The sequence below is a fragment of the Daphnia pulicaria genome, chromosome 1, assembly GCF_021234035.1.
Source record: "Daphnia pulicaria isolate SC F1-1A chromosome 1, SC_F0-13Bv2, whole genome shotgun sequence".
Taxonomy (NCBI): Eukaryota; Metazoa; Arthropoda; class Branchiopoda; order Diplostraca; family Daphniidae; genus Daphnia; species Daphnia pulicaria.
Genome location: NC_060913.1, coordinates 9,613,620 through 9,633,957, shown reverse-complemented (window position 1 = coordinate 9,633,957; position 20,338 = coordinate 9,613,620). Strand labels below are relative to the sequence as shown.

Below are 20,338 nucleotides of genomic sequence, written 5' to 3'. Positions count from 1 at the left end.
TCGATACATCACGCACGAGTTATCCGTTAGAACTTAATCCATTAGGACTTCCATATCGTGCTGTGTTTGAAAATTACCCCGTTTCTTTATGAAAATTTCAACTCCATGAATCATGCGCAAACGTTAAGAGACGACTGGCAATGTTGAAAATGGTACCCAAACCCATTTTCTGACTTCCCACGAATAGCAAAAGTCATCAGAATAAAGAGACGTTATTATTCAGACAATTTGTAGGCTAATGCCCAGTCCACATATTCGTCTACTTCTGCAAATTGCACAATAAATTCCCTTCAAGCAAATAAAAACATCAGCAAATGTGTCGAGTCAACGCATTCGTCGTCTGAACTAAGTGATTGCCTTGACACTATATCATTTTCAAACTGAATGTTTGCATTTTTTATATCAATGCAAATCAATAGTTTCATCTCCTATGTCCATCAAAGTGTTTCGTCATTTAGTGCATGAGACAAAAACTTTAACCCTATCTAAATGATATCGGTTTTTAGAGAATACCGATCGGTTTCAAATTAAGAAATTGACTACAGGACTGTGCCACTATGGGAAATATTGGATTGCCCAATATTTGAATTAATCACGTGTCCATTTGGATGGGCAGAAGTAGGTGAAGACGAAGACCACCACTTCGATAACGGTCACCATACTGGCACCCAGAAATAGGCCCAAGTTACCGCCCACAATTCCTTGAAAAACAAATTGAAAATCGCATGAATTTATGTTTTTTAAAATTTGACTTTCAAGTTCTAGGTCCTACCAAGTCCTTGGTTAATGGTGGGATAATGATTAACCAACAAATTTTGAGTGAATGTCGGATAAAAGAAATTTAGCACCGCCAATTGCTTACTGGAATAAAAAGGTAAACACCATTTAGATCTGAACGCAGTGCTAAGGTGGATTATACCTTTGATCAGGCGTGATGGTCCAATTGCCAAATTGGAAATTGGAAGCCAGTTGCAAATCGGCGTAACTAGTCGAGAATTGGTAAGTTTCCCTCCAACATTCACTGACGCATCCTTAAGCACAAATATGATTAAACTCATGTTACAGATCGGCCTCAGAAAACTAAGATTTTCAGTATTTTTCAAAAAAGTAACTTTTTTTTTATTACCAGGGAAGTATCGGAAAACCGGATTCAAGTACGTTTCCCCGCCGACTATAACCTTGTGCACGAATTCTAATACTTGCTGCGGACGACACGATGGCAAATCACCTGAAATATACCAATTCCCCTATAGGGTGTCTACAATGTCAAATTGTAGTTGATAACCAAACGTTTAACCTTTGTATGGCAAAAAGTAAAGGTGACATTTGGATGCGTCGACAATTCTTTGCTGACGGTTAGCATAAACGCAGTTGTTTTCCGTATAGTTGACGAAACCCGGCACCAAATGAAGGAAAGTGTTTTGCGCATCCCGTTGGGCGCAAATTTTATGAGATATCAACGATTGCATAATTTCCTCGTCGTTAACCTGCGCTCGTACGTCAGAGCATAAGGCGATTGAAATAATTTAGTATAAAAAAAAGATGGTGGGGTCTTACTGTTGTTCTGGAGATGGCGATAGAGGTCCACAGTCCAACGCGAGTGTAGTGCCGGTCTTGAAACAAAGCCACCATCGGATCGGTCCACTTGTCGGCAGCTGTAAAGATGACTCCCTTCTGGTTGGCCATGATCGGATTGATTATCGAATTATCCAGCGCTGCGGAATTAAATTGTTATTAATACTACTCTTTGGCTTAAAAGGAAAGAAATCAAAGAATGAATTTCTTACCGCTGGAATCCCGTGAATCCTTGACGAGGACAACAAATCCGAATCCGATTGAAGGGATACGCTTAAAAAAAAAATACAAAAATTAGTTAATGTAATTACTTAAGGACTTAATTTAAATAGACCTGAATAATGGGTGGGGCGGAAAAGGTGGTGACGCAAGCTCCTGTCGATGACGCGAAACTTCCCCTCGGGAAATATGTCTTGCAACAGTCGGCACCGTCAATGTAAACGCTGGGTGAAATGCAACCGGCGATGATGTCTTCACACCTAAAGAAATTCCAATTATTGCCAATCGGCCTTTGAACGAAAGATCAATCGAATTTACTGGAGCACGGCTCGTTGGAGGATTTCAGCGACATCTTCGATTCCATTTTGTTCCACAATTTTGTCAAATTTCATCTCCAACTGGCGCTGTCTTTCAACGTTCTGCAGGAGGGCAGGAGAGACGACAAACAAGGACGTCGTCAGTAGCAAATAGGAAATCATTTCGGCATCGACGAATCCCAACTCTGTTTCCCAAAATAAAACCAAAATTAATTCAAAAATTAAATTTCAACAATCAACACAATCAATCATCAAACCTTTGAGGATGGTCAGATTGAAAGTGTTGGACGTGCAAATGTGATAATTGGGATGTTCGATCCAGCTGTCGGAATCGGTTTGCAGCATCATTTCGCTATTGCCGGAGAAGCTCAGGAAGGACGAAGCTGAGAAGTAAGTGGAGGCAATCATCAGGATGACCCCGACGATCAAGGTGATCCGCCAAACGATTTTCACGGGCAGCGGCTGCGATTTCTCGCCCAGATGGACCACTGCGGCGCAAGTGGACCGTCCAGCGAATTCCATCCACTTGTCATTTTCTTCTTCTTCCTTTTCCATGGCTTCCAGTTCTTTGGTTTTGATGTCGTCTAATGTCCAAACAATTCGCGGTTGGACCCCTACTACACTCTTGTCCAACATGATCGAGACTGGGAATCCACACCCGGAGGGCAAATCGAACCCTTTGACTGGTGGCGGTTATGGTATTGTCCGGTTCACTTATCGAGTGCTGTTTTCGAGGGCGAGCCCACAACAATACGACGCATCAATACCCAGGGACCACATCCATCACTTAACTCATTAGGGCTTAGTGCCGCCGCGTCTATAAAAAGACGATTTGTTATTGCCTTGCTGCCGGGCAACGCAAGACACTAGATCGGAGACCAATTTCATTAAAAGCCGGCAATATATATAACGTAGCTAGCTAACCCTTTTGTTCTCCTACGCAACCGCAAAATAAGTCAACCGACTACATGACATTATTATTAGTCAACTTGTTTATGGTGTCCAGCCCATATATACCTATTCCATCTCGACAAAAACATAACCGCAAGTCATATCGAACCAAAAGCCAAAAAAGTCTTTGAATGAAAACATCAGCAAATTTCCCCGATTCAATTTATCTCATGTGAATTTTAAGTGATTATAGTTTGACACTTAATCAATGAAATAAAGTCTATTGATGTTGATACCATGTTTTTGGCGCCCAGTTTAGATGAAATTACATTACGAATTACAATAACCGGAATATATGGTACATAACATTTTTATTCGGACCGGATGACCGCGGCTTTTGTCGCCATCCGCCGGAATCACCAGAGGATTGATTCCTTCGATTGTGCATGAAACATACTGTTGCGTGGGCCAGCCTACACTACAAATACGAGTCTAGACACAACAAAAGGAAGGAATATCCTGTACGAATGGGTCGATGATTGATTCGTTAATTGCATTTTGAAAGGGACCGACTTGCTGCAGCAAAGCGGGGCCAACGCGCTGACGGACAGCGTGCGCTCGGTTTGAGCGATGGCGTTCACTTGAGCAGAAAACACGGACGGACGGAAAAAAAAGGGACGAACAACTTTCGATGGGGAGGAGAAATAAGCGCCATCTCTAGTCCGGCATGTCTATAACCAAACGGGATTTTCTCCTTTTTGGGGCTGGACGCGTGTGCGAAGAAGAGGGAGGAGGATTGAGTGGTCATGATTGAAGGGCGAAAGTGGGGCCGAGGGTAAATACAAACAAACACTCGTTTATATGCCCGTACACACACATCTGTATGCACATCCCCATGTCGTCCGATGAGTTGGCCCGTCTTTATATAATAATATCCCCTGGAAATAAGAAGAAAATAAAAAACTGGACCGTTTTATTTCCATCTTTTTTTGTTTGGGCATCATCGATTGTTGGAATCCTTCGTCGATCGACGGCGTCACCGGATTGATGGCCAGAATCAACACAAAAAATCGCCCGTGAATGTGCTGCACAGGTCGCGTGTCTCTGACGGCGCTACGCCGAGCCGAGGTAGGCGGACTACGCATTGATGATTTATAAAGACATAAATCATTGACGGGAGGGATCACCCCAAAAAAATCTATATATATTATTACGTATCAAAACGGAGAATCAAATGCAGCATTTCTACAATCTGTATGAAGAAGGAGGATCCCGGCAGAAAGCGGAAATCGAGAGCCAATCATCCATCATGACGCCATTATCCATCCCACCCACCCCAGTCACATGAAAAACACTTGGGTTTTGAATCGAATGGAAATGCTTTTCAATCTCCATTGTTACGGCTAAAGCCTACACGATGCAATGTAGTCTAAAGGTATATAACTGTTGATACAAATGTTTGCGGGATGACCGCTGCAAAAGAGGGAAAAGTTGATGATTGTTGTTGTCCGTAGTGGCAGTGGACCGTGATGCCCTTTCGATTGATGACATGGAGAAAAGAAAACGAGATAAAGAGAGCAGAGCTCGATAGGGTCCAGATTCTATGATAAAGCCTCGCTGTATCATGTGACGCAACAGGGGACTTGATCATCTCCGTGATTTATGATCTCGCCGCTCCGTTTTTCGGACAATGTCAGAGATACACAGCTTGTGTACGTGTGCGCGAGGATATCTAAATGATATATATATACTTCAGCTAGAGAATGTCCAGTCTACTGAACCGCCGTGCAATTGGGAAGTTGGCCAACATCCCGCAGTCCGTTAAAAGTTCATTAAAAACATCCAATAAAATGGTGTGCAGAGCCTCAGTGTGTTTGCTGACGGCATTCGATTCAATTGTTATCAAGTCAAACTGAGTAGTATCGGTTCCAGTCAACTGGACACGGGAGAATATGCGGATCTGGTGGGCGCGGAGGGGAGAGAGAGAAAAGGGAACCGCCGTCGAGGGACGACGGAGGAAAGAAAAAGAAGAAGCTAATCCGACAGCGGACGACTGGACTGGGCAATGTGTTCGGCTCTCCTTATATCCTCTGAGCGCATTAGATTGTTACACGGACAAGTGCATGGCTTGTCGCCGGCCCGTCTAAATCGCCGAGCGTCGGCCGTCAGGCAAAACAGAAAAGGATGTGAGCAAGGACATGTGACAGGGTGGAACTCTCTGACGACAGCTTGGGCTCTATATGGTGATGCTGGACATGGTCCATCGACGGGCGAACCTTTTTTTTTTTTCTCTTATATAAGGGGAGAGAAAGAAAGAGCTTCTTTCCGGATTAGACTTTTTCACTTCCCTTTTTAGCAGCTTTTTTCGTCCCTCTTTTAGCTCCTTCCGCACCGGAATATTACACTCGGCCAGCCGACACAAAAAATGTGTATCAATAGATATTAAGAGCTGCTGCTGCGACAACTCTGCTGGGCAAGATTGGCTTATTCCGATCGGGCGACGACGACGACGGTCACGACGGAAGTTCATTCCGTATACATATATATCCATCTATCGAGACACGCCCTATAAAGGAGGGGGAGTACAAAAACACAACCCCCTCAAACAGGAAAAAAAAAGGAGAGAAACGCGGAAAGGGCCATTTTTGGTATAGCTGAGATCGGCGTCGGTCCCATTTTTATGGAGTTATACGCGTCCACACCAATAATAATACACGCGTAATAGTCTAACATAGAACATAGTCGCTCATAGACAGAGAGAGAATGACCAGCCTATATCCAGCAAACAAAAGTTCCGGAAACATTCACACACACAAAAGACAAAAAAATAAATAAATATAAAAATAAACGCTAAAGAGACTATATAGTCTGACTATGGTCTAGACTCGTGTGCTGTAGTCGCATTATTTGTTCCAGAAGAAAAGCTCGTGGGGCAATGTGTGTCCGGTCGGTTATGAACACATATAAGACACAGAGAGTCATACCGAGTTGAACACGGGCCTTTATAACCGAAGAGAATGGACAATTTAGGATTTCTGGTGGAGGGGGGAAGAGGACAGAATCAAGTAGGAAAAAATGTTTTATCGAATTGGATGAGGACTTATATTGGACCTTTAATGGAAGTCAAAATAAATCTAATGGTCCTTCTATCCCAATATCAATAGAATATGAGCATATAGGACTTGTAATGCTTTGAAAGGTAAAAGATTTTTCGTCAAAAGTATTAGCCCTCAATAAAAAAAAAGCCTTTTTGTTATGTTTTATTATTTTGACTGTAGTTAAATAGTAATAGAGGAAAAAGGGAATAAAAAGCTTTCAGAGGTTGAAAGTTGCTTAAACTCGTTTCAGTTACCGTAAACATTTTGGCTGGGACATTTCCAACCGTCGGTTTTTAGTCAAATAAAAAAAAGGAAAACGTTGATGTGCTCGGCTGCAGTTTGAGTCGAATTCCTGAACGGAAGTTCAACACTAAACTCCGTTTCACAACAACAGCGGAAGAATTGGATTTGACATTATTGGAAAAGGGGGGGAGCAACGGAATAGTATAAGATCCGGCGCAGACTATTTTTTCCCATTTCTCTCTCCTCAAGCCTCTGACATCTTTACATAATAAATGATCTAGTCGCTTTTTCGCTGTGCACTAGAAACTTGTATTATTCCGGATGTTTATTTCATCCAGTTCTCTTTTTCATTCAACTTTCGATTTCTCTAGTAGAGAGCGTAGATTACAAAAGAGGTCTGTGCACACACATGTGTCGATGAGTCTATCCTGTGCCACGCGTCACCGCAGAGAGAGAGACGCAACACGACAAAGTGGATAAGAGCAGCCAGCCCAGCAGTCCTCCCCTTGGTCTTTATATATTTGGGAAACAAACAGGGAAAAAAAGTCGCGCAATAGTAAGGAGAGACGATGGCTTTGAATGACAGGCAGAGGAGGGCGAATCTTATTCCACTCTCCCCCCCTCTTTCTGTGTGTACAATGTCTGTGGGATGTGTAAGGAGAAAAGAAAAAAGAAATGGAGGAAAATACTGTCGCAACTTTGCCTCTCATCTGACAGATGATTAATGAATTGTGAACGCTCCCTTTCAGTTTCTATTCAAGACCAGCCGGATTACGTATTCCGCCGCAGCAACATGATGCGACCGGCGCGTCTTTTTTTGTTTGAAAAAAAAGGCGGGGGTCTTGTTATGCAACCAAATAACCTGCCATCAATTGACGACGAGAGAATATAGTAGGAGGAGTTGAGCTCAGAATTGAAATAAACAAGAGTGCGCTGACACTGCTGTCTATCTAGTAAATGCTATAAATGGTTCTTCTTCAACAGACAGATGCTCAAACCCCCCCTCACTCCCACTGGGAGGTGTGACATAGTGTTTAGATTTCAATATACAACTGCAGGATCGACAGCAATCAAGTTCCCTCCTAAGTGGATTACACACACATCTCTCACACCTATCTGATTCATTTGTTACAATATCAACTATAATAAAGAGCGCATCATCAGCTCGAGCTGGGAAAAAAAAAAATCATTTCGGCCAGCACCTGGGAAACATCTGATTTGTGGATCATTAAATTCGTAGGTGATAAAAAAAACTCGGGAGAAAATGAACTCGAACAAAAATCAATTTCAGACTGTTAAACTTGGACAGGGTACAGATGTCGTGGGAAGTGGCGGTATATACTCTACTAAATATCGAGTCGTAAAAATATTCTGACACCACCAGCACCAAGACGCTGCAACCAGAAGAAGAATGGGTGCGCCGCTCTTTTCGACACTATCTCTCCTCGCAACGTTCCATTAAGTTGCATATAAATAGGTCCCATCGACAGGCTATAAAATTCGTCTGACTGACTTGGACGTTAGCAAACATTGTCCACGTCCCTACAGTGTAAAGTGCCCCCCTTTAAAAAAATATTTATAAATTTCTTTCTTCCATTCGTTATTCATCGGCTCCTTTTTTTTACGAGTCGGAAGGTGGAAAAAAAGTTTTTGGCGCTCGATTCAAAAAAAGGACACATTTTTGACGACCGCCAAAGTTCAAATAGTTTTCCCTACTTTGAATTTATTCCATGGTGTCATCCTCCTTAACATGCATAGCGTCGCACCATCTTCTTCTTCTTCTTCCCCCCCCCCCCCTTTATTTTGTTTAGTTGATGGCGACTTTGATGGTGGTCGTCCAAATCGATCCTACTAACACTACACTCTACATAGTGTATAGTATAGTGTCCATAGACTGGACTACCGTTTCCCACATGTGCGGCCTGGGCGCAATGTGGGGACTCGCTCGCCCCTATTGTCGTCTCTAGAAATACGCTCAGCAGCGGCCATAACGCTCGACTTTGACGACCGGGTAGTAAACATACACAGAGGGATAGAAAACGATGATGATTGCTCCTCGTTGCAGGGCTCTGCGACGGCCAGAAAGCTGCCGCCCGCCGCTCGACGTCGTCACCGTCGTTATAGTTAGGCCCTCCCCCTCCCTCTCTCCATAGACGATGGGGTGAGGTGGCCTCCTCCTCCTCTTCGTGTATATATTTATTATATCGCATAGAGAGAGAGAGACTGAACTTGTGCCGACTATGATTCAATCAACTTTTTCTTAGACGGACGACGGTCGCCGGCCCAATATGGAAGCTCGTCTCTTTTTTTCCTTCTTCTATTTCTTCTATTTTTATTATTCCCTTTTTCTATCCTTCTTCCTGGGTTTTATCTAGACATTGCGGCGGTTTATTATTATGCTTTATCAATAACCATTTTTATATATGATGGACATGTATGGCCCTGTACATCCGCCTTTCCTCCCGCTGTGGATGTGCCCGCGTACAATACGTCCTGGCTCATAGAGAGACCGAGAGAGTGCAGGAACATTTGATGTATTCATGCGCAAAGACATCAAACCCGAGCGCAATGCGATGTGACATTAAATCCTATATCTGTTTCTGATGCATCGCATTTTTATAGTTTTCCCCAGCTAGACCACCACCACCAACTGCCATAACTTGTTAGAAACGTGCCCCGTTCTTATTCCTCGATCGTATAATTCCTCTCCGGGTTAGTTTTTTCTCTTTTTTTACGACGATAAGATTAAAGCGATATTCCAGTGCTGCGCAGCCTATAATATCGCTATCAAAAAACAGAAGAATTGGGTGTAGATCGGAGTCCATTAGGGACTTGCTCAAAAGGACTCGCAATTCGATGCATAAGAACACGACGAGGTCAAATTCATCTAATCGACGCTTCTAATAGTTGATTGGCGACCGCCAGCTGCAATATCATTTGTAATTGAATCGAGAGAAAAAGCTGTTGGGCATAGGAATGGGACGACGACGACGACGAGTTAGTTATTACATCACAGAAAACGATAGAGGCAGATCCATTTGAGACAGGCATAAACGGTCGCCTGTACACACCCACCACTACAGTAGACTGGCTTCTCTCTATTGACTCGGTTGGCTTCGATCCTTTTTTTGGTCTCATTCCAGTCGATTAAATCCCTTCCCTGCCCCCCTTTCTTTTCAGCTACTCCTCCTCCCACCCCCCTTCAAGAGTTGATATATCAACAACCTTCGCAGTGTACAAGAAAATAGTATATCATAGCAGGAGCAGGAGCCCAGCCTTGCTGCTTTATATTGCAAGGATCTATAAGTCTCTTAGACATGTCTGATATATTTTCAGTTCTGCACCAGTTTTTACGACTACGGCGCCCACTATCTTTCTTTTAACGTACGACGAGCTTCTCCGGACCGGTGGCATTTGATCCAGCGAGCGAAAAAGAAAAGCTCCTGGCCTCTGTTGCTGGACCTGCCCCCCTACTACCGCCCTACTACGTTGATGATGGGGATCAACCGACATATAGATATAGCCTGTATTTACTATCTCGACCGACCGACCCCGCCCGCCCGTTATATCACTCTCTGTGAGCCTTTTTCTGATCCCTTGATTATTGGCAAAACTGTTTAGCGCCATAATTAAAACTAGTCGAGCTGAAACGCTTCTAATAAATATTACAGTCGACTGCCTGGTGTACGGTGGCGTATAAATTATAAATACGTATAAGACCAAGAGACGACGACCCTTTTCTTTTGCCTTTACGATCGTTTCTTAACGATCCTTGGCGCCGATCCCGGAAAGACATAATTAACTTTCTCGATTTGAGTCTCTCTGTTCGTTTTTAATTAATTCACTCGAGGGAGAGAGACGCAACACACACCAGACACACGCGACGAAAAAACGGAAGCTGCGTCGAAACTTCCGGCCGGAATAAATAATAAGCATCCAGCTCTCAGACTCTCACTCGTCATCAGTCAGAGAGATGAGATCGAGATTAACATGACAAAAGGGTTAGGATAGGAGAGTCGACGTCCTCGCAACTCTCAAAAAAGATCCTGCGACAAATACAAACAAGACCACCACCCCCATCATTATTGGCTCAACCACTCGATTCTTTTCGTTCACGGTCCGGTAATGGTCAAACCGCTTCGCTCATTCTTTTTTTGTGTGTGTGTTATTTGGTCGGCTGTTGAATGTTTACTTTTTTTCTCTATCCACACCCTCCCTTTCGCCTCCCCCTCAACATCCTTTTGTGTAGCTATAGGAGAAAAGAGTTTGGGTGGGTGGACACAAGAGCTCCTTTTTTCTCCTTTTGTGCTCTGATGATCCCTTTTCCGGTATCCCAATCTGACCGCGAGTCGGGCGCGCTCGATTTAAATAATAAGATCGGCGCAGACCCAAAGTGGCCCTCGTCTCTGCGCCTATGTATCGGCCACTTGATCGAATTGCATCATTTATCACCTGTCATTGATATTGGCCTCAGCCCCTTTGCGTGTATACCACATTAGAGGCCACCAAAACGGAACGGATTTTGAATGACGCAACCAAATTTCTCTCATTTTGATTGATTCACTCAAATTGATTGTCGTAAAAAAAAATTCGAATGAAAAAGGATTTAGTCAAACGAGAATCGAAACTAATAAAAAAAAATAAGGAACCTGATCTTCCAATAAAAGAATCGAAAAAGAAAAGTTTAATGAAGCTGAAATTCAATCCGTTATCAACTTCAAAGAACTCGGCGAAAGCGGATCAATAAAAACTTTTGGGAGTGAAATAAAAATAAGGGAAAAGATGTTGGACGTCACATGAGATATGACAAAAGAGTCATATGGAAAGTCTCTAGTCGTCGTCTTCACGGGACAGTTTTCAAAGTGAAGAGACGCCGGGGGTAGAGAGTGCACGCCCGAATGAACATTTGCATGGGAAATGTGTACAAACAGTTTGGGGGAGAAAGATCGAGAGACGGAGAGAAACGGAGAGACAAATGGTTGGCGTAGTTTTGAAATGGCGTCGCTTCCCTTTTTCTTGGCCCATGTTTAGACGTCGCGACGCTTCCTTTCAGACTGTTATTTGCCCAAACGATCCCGTCAAACTGTTATGCGCACTATGTCTCTCGTCTCGCGTACACTTTCATTCCCCTCTCTCCAGATATCGTCGATGAAGCTACTGTCTGGGGAATTCCAACCTGCAGACTCTCTCTAGCTCTAGCTCTGCCTTGGCGACTCAAACTGTCAGATGTTGAACGCCATCCCGGTGATTACCGCACTCCCTCTCTTTCTACCAACCCCCCTTCCCCATCCCATCCCCCCCATCCCTTTCCACTTTCCTGCCTATGGTTAGATATACGTATATAGCGTTGTTGTCCCATGTTTGCATTCGTCGGGATTATACCTTGTTATATACCCTCGCGCTGGTTCTTGTTTGTCAAAGACTGTCACAGAGACTATGTCAGTCTCTGTGTTTTCCATTAGCTCGTTACTTTGATCAAATATTACAGTCGACATGGTCGATTGATATCAACCCAATCTCTCTCTCTAGCTATACTCGTACGTATACGTATGTCTGTATACCTTCCAATATGCTCAAATGGGGAGGAGGTTGTTTTTCGTACAAAGTCGTCGCAGATGGCCAACTTTGTACGTGAGCATTGAGCAAAAACAAGAACCAATACCAAACTTTTCTTGTGTCGATTTGCATTTTATGCTAATGTTATTGGCAGCGTCTCTAGTGTGTGTACATCTCTGATGCCGCCACAGTGAAAACTCGCTTAATCGCTGTGTTTTGATCTCGGACGGTCGACATCTTGCGACAGACACGTACATACACACACAAACATTTTATTTATTTTTTTATAACTTCGTTATATATCGCCCTGGCGTCGTTTTGTTTGGGTGCCATCAGTTCACTTTCTCAGAGATAAGAATTCTTATTATTCTCCTCGTGATGCTGCGCGCCTGCTGTAATAGTTACACGCATCTTTTGTCAAAGCACAACACTAAACCCTAACGGACCCGCTCAATGAAAGAGGAGCGCCGATCGTTTGTAGACACACACAGCACAGACACAAAAACATTCGGGACGCCATTCCTTGAATACATTGTCCGGGTTATATCAGACATATCAGTAGACGCACAATAGTCTAGCGTACACACAGTACAGCGCTAGGAGACGAGAGAAGAGTAAAAGACTATCAAATCAGAGCAACAAAACGAGACGCAAACGGATCCCACGTTCATCGTTTTTTCGCGCAAAAAAAAAATCCTTTTCTACTTTAACACATAAATTTTTAGTGAAAGGGATATCCGCTCTGGAGGGTTTGACGAGGTCATAATGTCTTTACGATGGGTTTTGATCGGCTGAGATTAGGGGAAAGCATAAGGACGAAAAAGGACCTTTGAATAAGACTCGATTGAAATCCATAAAAACACGTGTTTTTTTTTCTGTCCAGGGGAGTGTGTGGTGTGTTTGTGTGTGTGTTGTCGGGAGACACACACAAACAACAAACCCCCCACAACATACAGACAGGGGCGAAAGGAAAGAAAAAAGACGGAAAAAAAGTAAAAAAAAAAACAGCAACGAAATAGTAGCCATCCTCGCATCCAGTGTAAAACGTAACAAAACTCTCCTGGGCTCGTAAAAGTCAACGGGATTGAATACGTCGTAAAAAGTGCGAGCGCGGGCAGCGCGTGCTTCGTCGAAAGCCGGAAATGAAATGAGTTCTTCCTCCGTCCTCCTCGTCGATTTATTTTTTACCCTTCACTCTCTATAAAGTTGAAGCATCAAGACCGCATTGTGTAGCCAAGATGACTACTATTACTTCATCCCTTTTGGCGCTATAGCGTCCATGGCAACGTGAATTCTCACGCAATCTGTTGCTATAAATTGATGATGGACCTGATGTGAAGAGCTGAGATATATCTCCTCTCCATCACGGCATCACCCCCATCGTGGAGGGTGAGAGAGAGAGAGCTAAATCTTGAATCCAATAAAATGAAGAAGAAGAAAAAAAAGGGACCGAGGGTTTGAGAGAATTTAATGGTAGGTCGTAATAAATACGGGGGTCCAGTCGCCTTTCATCTGAATTATTATCGGCCATCAATCCAAACCGGGAACAGGCTGCGATGCGCTGTCACACACGAGACTTTGCGAATAAAGCTCCCGGAGCTTTTTCGTTGCGCGCAATCGTAAAAACACGAGAGAAGCTGAGCGTCGTTTCGCATAGCGTCCCCCCACCCTCCTCTCCCGGTTTCTCCCCTCCCCCTTTTTATCCCTCACCCCAGTTCCGAATAATATAAAACAAATCCAGTCAAACAGCTTTTCATCGGAGGAGGAAAAGCGACGCAAGCAAACGTCATCTAGCGATCAATATTTTCGTTTTTTTTTTCGTTTAGAAATCATTTTACGTTCATCTCAAAATTACAGAAAACTTTTAAGCTTTTATTCCTTCGTTTTGAAATGAAATATTTTAAAACTTTAAATTATACCCCGTATAATTTCATTGGAAATTTTTTTGCCAAAGGTTAAAATCAAAGCCAATAAAATCGTACTAAGCTTGAATTGAATTGAATTGAAGATCTTGAAGCAATTTCGTACACTACAGAAAATGGTGCTCATCACGTCATCAGTAAAAAAAATATGAGATTTGTAAAAGCAAAATTACGATCAATTTTAAACTTCGCGCAATCTTTTTGTTTTTTTGCCGATCCCTGTCCTTCCGAAAGCTACGGCAGCGCCAAGCGGAATAGTTCCGACTCCACATGTGTCCAGATTTCATTGTCTGCTAGGCTATTGCCCCTTTACTGTTTTCATGCTGTTTTGTTTCATCATCGACAAGAACGAAAAACAAATTACAAAAGTCACAATTGAGTGTGTTAATAATCACTAAATCAATATGCCTCCAGCTGAATATTCCAAGTTTTCGCTCATTGAATTGTCTGTGCTGGCAATCAGTGACATTATCCAAGAACTATTAAAAGCCCATGAGAGTGGAAAAGATCTGAACCTTAATAAGATCAAGACACAGATTTCTTCCAAGTATGGTTTGCCATCTACACCAAAGGTATGTCAAGAAACTTTGCAAATATGTTTGGTAATTTTACTCGTTTCTCCATTCTCCAGTTGGTTGACATCATCGCTGCAGTACCCCTTGAACACAGGAAAATTTTGGTTCCCAAACTGAAAGCCAAACCAATTCGAACAGCTAGTGGGGTACGAGACATTTTTAAACACAATTTCTACAATTTTAATGAGATCCACACCATTGTTTTTTAGATTGCTGTTGTCGCTGTTATGTGTAAGCCTCACCGATGTCCTCACATTAATATGACTGGAAACATATGTGTGTACTGTCCTGGAGGACCTGATTCAGACTTTGAATATTCTACTCAATCCTACACTGGTTACGAGCCAACCTCTATGCGTGCCATCAGAGCCAGGTTATTTATTGTAAATTCCATTTTTATTAGAAAGCATTCATTTAAAAATAAATATGTTGCAGGTACAACCCGTATCTTCAAACACGACAAAGAGTTGAACAGGTAAGCATTGCATTTCGTCGATTTTTACCAATCATTGCTTCTGATAACAATGTTTTTCATTTGCGTTACAGCTGAAGCAGCTTGGCCATAGTGTGGACAAGGTAGAGTTCATAGTAATGGGAGGAACTTTCATGTCGCTTCCGGAAGATTACAGGGATTATTTCATCAGAAACTTGCATGACGCTCTATCCGGTCATACCAGCAGTGATGTGAATCAGGTGCGAAAAATTTACTTGTTCCCTTAGAGAACCTAAACATTGGTTGATTTTTTTTAAATTCCAAGGCTGTGGAATACTCTGAAAGAAGCCTGACCAAATGCATCGGAATCACGATCGAAACACGACCCGATTACTGTTTGAAACGACACCAGTCTGATATGTTGAAATATGGCTGCACGCGATTGGAAATTGGGGTTCAGTCGGTAATCAAGCTCAAAATTGAATTTCAGAGACGGTCATTATTAACTAGCTTTACATTAGGTTTACGAAGACATAGCGCGAGACACAAATCGAGGCCACACCGTTAAGGCTGTGTGTGAAAGCTTTCATTTGGGAAAAGATTCTGGTTTCAAAATTGTTTCTCACATGATGCCAGATTTGCCAAACATCGGTTTAGAAAGAGATATTGATCAATTCATTGTAAGATTCCCTTTTTACTTTACATGATTTAAAACAAATTCTGAAAATCGATTTTTTACTTTACAGGAATTTTTTGAGAATCCTCTGTTTAGAGCTGATGGATTAAAAATTTATCCTACACTGGTTATTCGAGGAACTGGTCTGTACGAGGTAACTTTCAATTAAATACAGTTAATGGTCGTAAAAGTACAAAACAAAATTTTATTTTAGCTCTGGAAAACAGGCCGTTACCGATCCTATCATCCGAATGTTTTAGTCGATCTTGTAGCAAAAATTTTGGCATTGGTACCCCCGTGGACCCGAATTTACCGAGTACAGAGAGATATTCCTATGCCACTTGTAAGGTAGGTTACCCAAATTGTAGTTGCAATGCAAAAGTTTTACGCAGAAATTAAACTTCATTCATCGAATCCCCCCGTATAGCTCTGGAGTAGAAAACGGTAACCTTCGCGAATTGGCATTAGCGAGAATGGTCGAATTTGGAATCGATTGCAGAGATGTCAGGACCAGAGAAGTAGGAATTCAAGAAGTGCATCATAAAGTCCGTCCTTATGAAGTAAGTACATTAAATCTTTACCTCTGCAGCCATCGCAAAAGAAAAAAGAACTGAATTTACAACATTTCCAAATCTGATTAGGTCGAATTGATTCGTCGAGACTACGTCGCTAATGGTGGATGGGAGACGTTCCTTTCGTATGAAGATCCAGAAAAAGACATTTTGATCGGTTTGCTACGACTACGCAAGTGTTCGCCACAAGCTTTCCGCCCAGAGTTACAAGGAGGAGTATCAATTGTTCGAGAGCTACACGTTTATGGCAGTGTTGTACCGGTTAGTGGCAGAGACCCGAGAAAATTTCAACACCAGGGTTTCGGAACACTTTTGATGGAGGAAGCGGCACGCATATCCAAAGAAGAGCACAAGTCCTTCAAAATTGCCGTCATCTCTGGAGTTGGGACTCGAAATTATTACCGAAAATTGGGTTACGAACTTGAAGGCCCTTACATGACGAAATTGCTGAAATAGGTCATTTATCCTGATATCTTTGTGTAAAAAAAAAAGAATACATGATTTTGGAAATATATTTTTTTTTCTTTACTATTACATGAGTTGCATAAATGTTATGGTGATCAAGGTTTTGCCAAAAAAAGTAAGCCCAGTAGGCACCTGAATCTTTTGTTGCGAATTTTATTTTTGCTAAATTTTTTAAATAAAATTCGCGAACGGGAGTAAATGGAATATTATGTAATACTCTGAAAAATATGAATCGAAAGACTAAAAATGTGCAACATAAAAAGAAAGACCAAAATTCAGGTTCGATCCTATTAGGCACGTCAGAACGACGAAGAACGAGTCGTCACTCGAGCGGTCGGCGGTCAGCATACGCAGCAGCGTGACCCGAGATTATTTCCATTCCAGCTAGTCGGCCATCGAGGACTTGGGACGGGGCCATCGAGCCATCCAGCCCGGACAAACCATCTCGTCTTTTGCACTTACATACGCCAACTATGCCTTAAACCATTCCTGAACTCAGCTCCCCAGAAGCAGGGTTAAAGCAGAACGCCACACTGCCAGCTAATCAAATAGTGATTTCCGGCTTTATATTAATTTTGCAAAAGGCAAGAAGTGATAAAAAGTGTGATACCAGCCATGGCCAGAAAGAAAAGTTTAGTTTTGAAAATATAATCTGTACGAACGGAACAATGAAAATGCGTGACCGCATCAGCGAACGAAATATGTTTGATATGTGTTTGCGAATATTTAAACGTAAATACAATAGAAATACAAAAATTTGAAAAAAGTTTAATTGAAAAGTAAATAGAAAATAGTTAAAAATTTGAATGTATAAATTAATTCAAATTTCGCGGGATTTTAAAGAGTGAATAGTACCGCAACGTAAAGACGAATAAGAATCCCTGTTCCATTGAATCATTGGTAAAACTGTTTTGATTGAATTGAATCTCAAAGTAAACTAAAGGAGCAGAAATAAATTAGTAGTCACCTAAAAACAGCGTGCCGTGACCAGGATTCGAACCTGGGTTACTACGGTCTTGCTGGACTCCACAACGTAGGGTCCTAACCACTAGACGATCACGGCTTAAAAAACCTCAATCGAAAGAAAAATAAGACGAAAGTCTTGTTTTAAAAATCTCGAATGCTGTGACTAACTGTCATTAATTACATTCGGCAAAATCAAAAAAGGGAGCTATAAACAAATTATTGGCAAACAGAAAAATATTTATTTGCGGTAACTTTAAAAGACGGGGAAAAAAGCCCAATGTTAGTACAAGAAAAAGGCCCAATCTGGAGATCATCAGTTGTAATGATGCAACCAATTCTTCCTGAAAATTCCAAAAATGGTAGAGGGGGGAACAAAACAAGGAAAAAGTGTCCGATTATCACTAGAACGTGGCTCGAAGTTTTATTTCAATTAAAAAACACTGCAAGTCCATTTGATGTTTCGTGCTGCAGCTACACGAAACCATTCGGAGGAAAAAAGACGATACGTTCAGCATGATAAATGTAATTGCATTACAGCGATTTTATCAGATTGTACCTGAACAACGAGAACATGTGCGTATGTCCCTGTGTTTTACTTTTTTAATCCCATAACTGCGACTGCAACTTTCTTTAACGATTTTGCCGAACGAAAAAATTAAAAACAATTGAAACAATCGAATTTCGTGTTGCATTTGTTTTACGATAGCACATTTTAAGGCTGAAACAAAGGTAAAACTTTTATAATTACAATTTTTTCTTGAAGTGTCGCCACAAAGCTAGGCAATGATAACTGATAAAGAAGTGTGATAATGTAGCGTTTAGCAGAGACCCGATTCGGAATTAAGTTTTGCTTAATTTTCTGAAATAAAATTTCACGAACGGAAGTAAATGAGAAATCTTATAAGATTCTGAAAAAAAATAATCGAAAGACTAAAAATGTGCAACATAAAAGAAAGGCGAAAAATTCAGGTTTGATCCTATTAGGCACTACAGAATTAAATTCTGGGCCGCATACGCTAGCGCATCCCGAGATGGATTCGAAGAATACATCAGGGGTATCAGGTGGCTTTCCCGGATAGACCATCTAGGTCTCTCGCACTTTCGCACGCAAACTCGGCCATAAACCATTCCTAAACTCAGCTCCCCAGAAGCAAGGTTACAGCAGCACGCCACACTGCCAGCTGATTAAGTAATGATTTCCCGCTATATAACAACTTCAAAAAGTCTGTTGATAAAACAAAATATGCGATAACAAAAAAAAAAACAAGCTTTAAAAGGCCCCTAATAGATGTCACGAGTCTGTAGTTGTTATTTGAATCAAATATTTGACTGGATAACATTACTACTCGGCAGACAAGATGTTTAATCGACAAAATCTGTCGTAGTAGAACAATGGAAGTGCACAACGCGCATCAGCGAACGAAAGATCTTTGTGTGTTTCAGTGTTTGTAAAATCTAATAGGAATTTGGACGCATACATCAAATCCAAGAAACACTCAACAGTTTAAATGAAAACAAAATTATTCAAATCTCGCAGGATATTACGAGAGATTTGTTTCAGAAAATTGGTCCATAAAAAGAAAACAACAAGAGCAACTTGAATATTACAATATCCACGACGATGCAAAGCGTCCAAGGCAGTAACTACATGAAAGTCCATGGGATCTCTGAACTGAACAACCAATCTCAAACAAGAAGTTGCGCGTCCCACACCAGACCCTCTGACGAACAGGACGTTGAAAATTTTTGCAATTTAGTTGACGTCAAGCGTTGACCAAGATTCATTTATTTCCCTCGACATCAACAGTGTTCCATTAAATCACAAGTAAGGTCGAATAAAAAAAGTGATGGAGCAGGAATAAATAAATTGTTGAAACGAATGCAAACAATGTGCCGTGACCAGGATTCGAACCTGGGTTACTACGGTCTTGCTGGACTCCACAACGTAGGGTCCTAACCACTAGACGATCACGGCTTGGAAAGATACAAGCCTGAAATCGGGAAATATCTGACCAGCCCTGAGTTGTATTTTAAAAATAGTTAACGCTCTGGTTAACAGTTCTAAAAACCACATCAAGAAAAAAAAAAAAAAAGGTGCTGGAAACAAATTATTGGTCAACATAAAAATGCTATTCGAGCTCGACACCCTCGGATCGCCGAAGCATTACTTGACCACTGTGTTACAAGCAACACTTTTAAAAATTTTACATGCTGTAAAATCACCCGTCAAAGGGAAAAAAATCGTAATAAACGCAAAAAAGGTTATGGATTAAAAAAAAACAAGATGACATAAAGCTGTAAAAGAAATTTGGAACAGCATGAAAAGTAAACACGGACAAGGTCGTCGAATTGTCACACGTCCAACTCAAAGCTGTACGGTATCCATTTGATTTTATATCGTGCGACACGAAATGATTCGGAAAAAGATATAAGTTCATTCAAATATTTAATGAACCCTGACTGAAAAAAAAAAAAATCTAAAACAGCAAGATGAAACAGTTTCGACCAACTGCATGGCTAAGGAATAATCGTATTCCGTACTCCGCAACGATTTATAATAAACGCCACTCAATAGTCAGAAAGGAAAGATAGAAATTAATTTGTCCTACCTTGAAGCCTGGGAATACAGCCAGGCATCCACATCCAGGTGCTCCATGCATCCATCCATCCATCCACAGAAAAATTGAATCCACCAGGAGGGATAGGTAAAACGGAGTCCTCGTTAATAGAACCCCACACTCGCATGGGCGTACACGAGGACCTTTAAGAATGGGGAATCGAAGAGATCCTTAACTCGGTCGACACTTGAAGTTTCTCCAATTAAAGAGGA

The 20,338-nt window shown here is 41.7% G+C and overlaps 2 protein-coding genes and 2 non-coding genes across 4 annotated transcripts; 1 reads left to right on the top strand and 3 right to left on the bottom strand.

Moving 5' to 3' along the window:
• Positions 1 to 100: 100 nt before the first annotated feature.
• On the bottom strand, positions 101 to 3,001 carry LOC124346810. The gene is made up of 10 exons (XM_046798408.1): positions 2,369 to 3,001; positions 2,113 to 2,296; positions 1,910 to 2,054; positions 1,788 to 1,848; positions 1,558 to 1,715; positions 1,298 to 1,487; positions 1,127 to 1,228; positions 920 to 1,031; positions 773 to 861; positions 101 to 701 (listed from the first exon to the last, which is right to left on the bottom strand). Exons 1-10 carry the CDS (start codon positions 2,745 to 2,747, stop codon positions 589 to 591), a joined length of 1,533 nt encoding a protein of 510 aa, XP_046654364.1. The 5' UTR covers positions 2,748 to 3,001; the 3' UTR covers positions 101 to 588.
• Positions 3,002 to 14,092: 11,091 nt separating this feature from the next.
• LOC124346513 (elongator complex protein 3) lies at positions 14,093 to 16,608 on the top strand. Its single transcript, XM_046798384.1, has 11 exons — positions 14,093 to 14,393; positions 14,453 to 14,542; positions 14,606 to 14,769; positions 14,832 to 14,871; positions 14,943 to 15,089; positions 15,155 to 15,292; positions 15,351 to 15,509; positions 15,576 to 15,659; positions 15,720 to 15,853; positions 15,933 to 16,065; positions 16,147 to 16,608. Exons 1-11 carry the CDS (start codon positions 14,226 to 14,228, stop codon positions 16,531 to 16,533), a joined length of 1,644 nt encoding a protein of 547 aa, XP_046654340.1. The 5' UTR covers positions 14,093 to 14,225; the 3' UTR covers positions 16,534 to 16,608.
• Positions 16,609 to 17,521: 913 nt separating this feature from the next.
• On the bottom strand, positions 17,522 to 17,605 carry Trnah-gug. The gene is given in 2 exon segments: positions 17,522 to 17,556; positions 17,569 to 17,605. It is a non-coding gene; the product is annotated as a tRNA-His (tRNA).
• Positions 17,606 to 19,399: 1,794 nt separating this feature from the next.
• On the bottom strand, positions 19,400 to 19,483 carry Trnah-gug. Its single transcript is given in 2 exon segments — positions 19,400 to 19,434; positions 19,447 to 19,483. It is a non-coding gene; the product is annotated as a tRNA-His (tRNA).
• Between the last annotated feature and the right edge of the window lie 855 nt (positions 19,484 to 20,338).